The sequence below is a fragment of the Cynara cardunculus genome, assembly GCF_001531365.2.
Source record: "Cynara cardunculus var. scolymus isolate 2C chromosome LG 9, CcrdV1, whole genome shotgun sequence".
NCBI classification, from domain to species: Eukaryota; Viridiplantae; Streptophyta; class Magnoliopsida; order Asterales; family Asteraceae; genus Cynara; species Cynara cardunculus.
In genome coordinates, this window is record NC_037536.1 from 12,688,782 (window position 1) to 12,692,572 (window position 3,791).

Genomic DNA, 3,791 nt, shown 5'->3' on the forward strand with positions numbered 1-3,791 from the left:
CATTAGCATTAGCATTAGCATTAGCATTAGCATTAGCATTAGCATTAGCATTAGCATTAGCATTAGCAGTAGCAGTAGCAGTAGCAGTAGCAGTAGCAGTAGCAGTAGCAGTAGCAGTAGTAGTAGCAGGAGCATTAGCAGTTTCTTGTGAAGAAGATGAAATAGACAAAAGGATTTGGGTGAATTGAACAATAACATAAGGATACGAGATTACAAAGAAACCTGTTGTTCAATATTTACATATGCCCCTGATGGACAGGGAAAGAAAAGTAACATTGAAGATTAACCCAGATGCAGTTCTAATAGACCAATTAAAACTTGATGCATTGTGAACCTTGTTTGATTACTATTCTTCATAATCATTTTTCTTAATACTCATTGTTAGGTCATTCTACATAATGGATACTCATGCTATGYCTACATAAATTGAAGTTGTGTTTAAAATGATTATTACAAAAGAATMTTTTTTTATACTGACATTTGACAACCTCCAAAAACAACTCATATTGCTCATTAAGGTTTTCATAACCGTTATGTTCAACTATCTAGTATGATGTTTAGTAGGATTTTACACTACTACAAAACATGTTCTTTTAGACGAAGAAGAAGTTGATTGTGTTGTAATGAAACCTGATGCAGTTCAAAATTGTTGGCCCAGTTCTTCCAGTCAAAGAAGAAAATGACTCAGYACATTCCAATGGTTAGTAAAGTTGAACATATATTCTTACCATAATGTTCAATTGCCCCAATATCATGACCTAAAGAATCTTGCTACCAATACAACTAAAGACAGACCAATGATACTTGCTGCAATGTGAACCTGGGTTCATTAAGATTTATCTATGTGATTGATCATGATGGTATGCATAAAGAGGTTACATGATCAGACAAACAATGCTAAGAAACCAGATTCTGAATGATTTTTTGCCTAAATAGGTTACATTTAGGCAAAATATGCTAAGAGATAACAAAAAATGAATAAGTAATTAAACCAGTAGCATTAACAATGGATTTCCAAATAAATTCATACATAGTTGATGGAATAAATGGATGAACGAATGAAGCAATAGCAGTAGCAGAATCAGTTTACATGGAATACACAATGAGTACATATGTAATGATGAAACCAGATTCATGATGCTATATTCAATACTAGTTAACAGAGATCCTTTGACTTTCATGTTATGGTGTGCATTGAGAAAGAGGTATATATGTATGTTGAGTCGTGTCTGATTTAAACATATAGGTTGGAATGACAGCAAATCTTCAAAGGGTGCGTTTATGTTTACTGCACAGTACACAGTAGCTTAAAGGCAAAGTCAGCCAGCCCACCTTTGCCCCMTTCACTGCACAGTACACAGTAGATTAATTATATATGCATTTGAAATTTGTTGTTACATTAKAGCAAACATAGATCCCATTAGAGTTGCAATTGCTTTTCTTGTTATGAAACTTGCTGCAATTGATTAATTATATATGCATTTGGAACTTCCTTGTTTAAGGCATATTCTACACTCCTTTGGTCCTATATTAAAGAACACGAAATTATATTGGTTCAAAAGAATTAGCAAGTAATAGCAATAAAGGACAATCTCCATAGGCACTACTACATTTTCAGCTCAAAAAAATACTTCTTTTGCAGAAGTGAAAGCACATCAAAATTAGAACCAGAGTGAGCATGGACTACTGCATAACAGCCCAGTTGCATTAGTTGTAATTTATTGTCTCTCAATCTACTAAAATAGACAGGGAAGACCATTCTGGCTCTCAATCTACTAAACGAGATAGGGAAGGCCATTATAGATCTCAATCTACTAAAAGAGATGAGGCGGTAGACTCGCTCATGTTTATGCAGAATTCATGTAACATATGCTGGTGCTACTATGTGAGACAACAGTAATGACCTCTTTTAAATCTATCACATGTTCTTTGCATGGTAAATAATAGTTACATGATCATATTTTTTCCCTCTGAAAGTATGTATATGAATTGTTCTTATTTTTATGTCATTCATTTGGGTTTATAGAAGTAGGATCTTTTCTTGTTTGACATGTTTGAACTGGAGCATAATATTGATAAGGTGCTGGCATCTGCATGTGTACTCTAGTCTACAATGCATTTGTTGAATCTATATGCTTACAGCTCAAATTGATAATTACTACTGTATTTCGTATTTGTTTATGTTGCCTTCACTTGAAACAACATAAATTTATAGAAAAATGCAAAAGTGGAGCTTCTGATCATGCACATAATCACCTAATATTCCTCTCATGGTGACCAAGAAAGATGGTGCATCCACGGATACATTTCGTATTTTTCCCAAATGTTTAAATGAATTTGGGTTCATTGTAATACATTCAATTTAACCATGGTCATGTTCACTTAAATGGTCATTTTCACTAAAATGATCATCTTTAAGTTGTAACTGATGAATCTCATTTCATGATGATTAAAAATATTTGTTATGTAAATGAATTGGGTGATATGATCAATATGGTAAAGATAAATGTTAAACATCACTAACCAGCGCAATGTGTTGAGTCATCTGCTTCTTCTACTGTATGGAATGGGCCAGCAACTGGGTTCAATTGCTCTTCAACTCSGTTCCCTTGGACATCAAATGGATTCACGTGGTCTGCAACTGGTTTAACTTGGACATCAATTGAGTTCAATTCTACTGCAACTGGGTTCACTTGGTCACCTGCTTCTTCTATTTTATCAACTAAGACTTGACATAGTCAGCTATCAAATGAATTAGATTAATACATAATGGGTTTTGCTAAAGAAACCAAGTTCATAATAAGTTTGTAACATGGCTAACCGTTCACCCAATACCATATTTCACAAACACACGATGTCGGTTAAAGAGTAGTTAACAGTGAGATCCTTTTGACTTTCATGTTATGGTGTGCATGAGGATTAAATTATGATTTGTTTTATCAACTAAGACTTGTCATAGTCAACTATCATAATMATCATCATCATCATCTGTAAAAATATATATTTAAACAGATGAAGCTTCATTCATTATTTTACATACATAATGAAACGCTAATCCAAACGAAGAGTAAAGGCAATTTGCAAAATCAGTTTTGTATTTTTCCCAGATGTTTAAATGAATTTGGGTTCATTGTAATACATCCAATTTAACCATGGTCAAATTCACTTAAATGGTCATTTTCACTAAAATGATCATCTTTAAGTTGCTTACCAATACAAAAAAATGGTTACCCTTAATTTGAGCACACAAGGTTCTCATTAGCTCTTTATTAACACATATAAGCATCTACAGATGTACATTCACATCATCACATTCATACCATCATATAAAAACAGATGACGCCATATTCTATATGCAAAATGTAAAACAAATATGCATCCAATAACTTAATAATCTTGCCAACACTAAAAACATCGAACTTTTATATTCACTAACCTTCGAAATTCGTTGAGTCATCTGATGGTGTAAAAGGAGGAACTGATTCAGCATGTTGAAATGTAGCTTGGTTCATTTCAAAATCGTCAGGTTCGTCCTCGTCTAAGACAACAGGATTATCCGCCGTGTTCTTGAACTTGGAGAATGAATTTCTGATCATGATTCTCTCGCTCAATTTCCTTACTGAATCATAGACATATCGATATATAAGATTGTATAAACTAGGTATACGGAATGGAATGAACAATACGATTACCTCGATTTGGTGCAATAAAGATACCCGGTTGAAAATTTCCTGCCATTGATCGTTCTTCGTAATCATATGCTGTGAATCTTCAATGAATATCCTAATGTA

At 33.5% G+C, this 3,791-nt stretch overlaps 1 protein-coding gene across 1 annotated transcript in view; it reads right to left on the minus strand.

The window, feature by feature from the left end:
* The window catches only part of LOC112517795, an 8,588-nt gene extending 5,103 nt beyond the window's left edge, over nt 1-3,485 (minus strand). The window contains exons 1-2 of the mRNA XM_025125167.1: nt 3,437-3,485; nt 2,525-2,722 (exon numbers count right to left, since the gene is read on the minus strand). Coding sequence (XP_024980935.1) covers nt 2,525-2,545 — 21 coding nt within the window. The 5' untranslated portion in view covers nt 2,546-2,722; nt 3,437-3,485. The remainder of the gene's footprint in view (nt 1-2,524; nt 2,723-3,436) is intronic.
* Nucleotides 3,486-3,791: the final 306 nt, after the last annotated feature.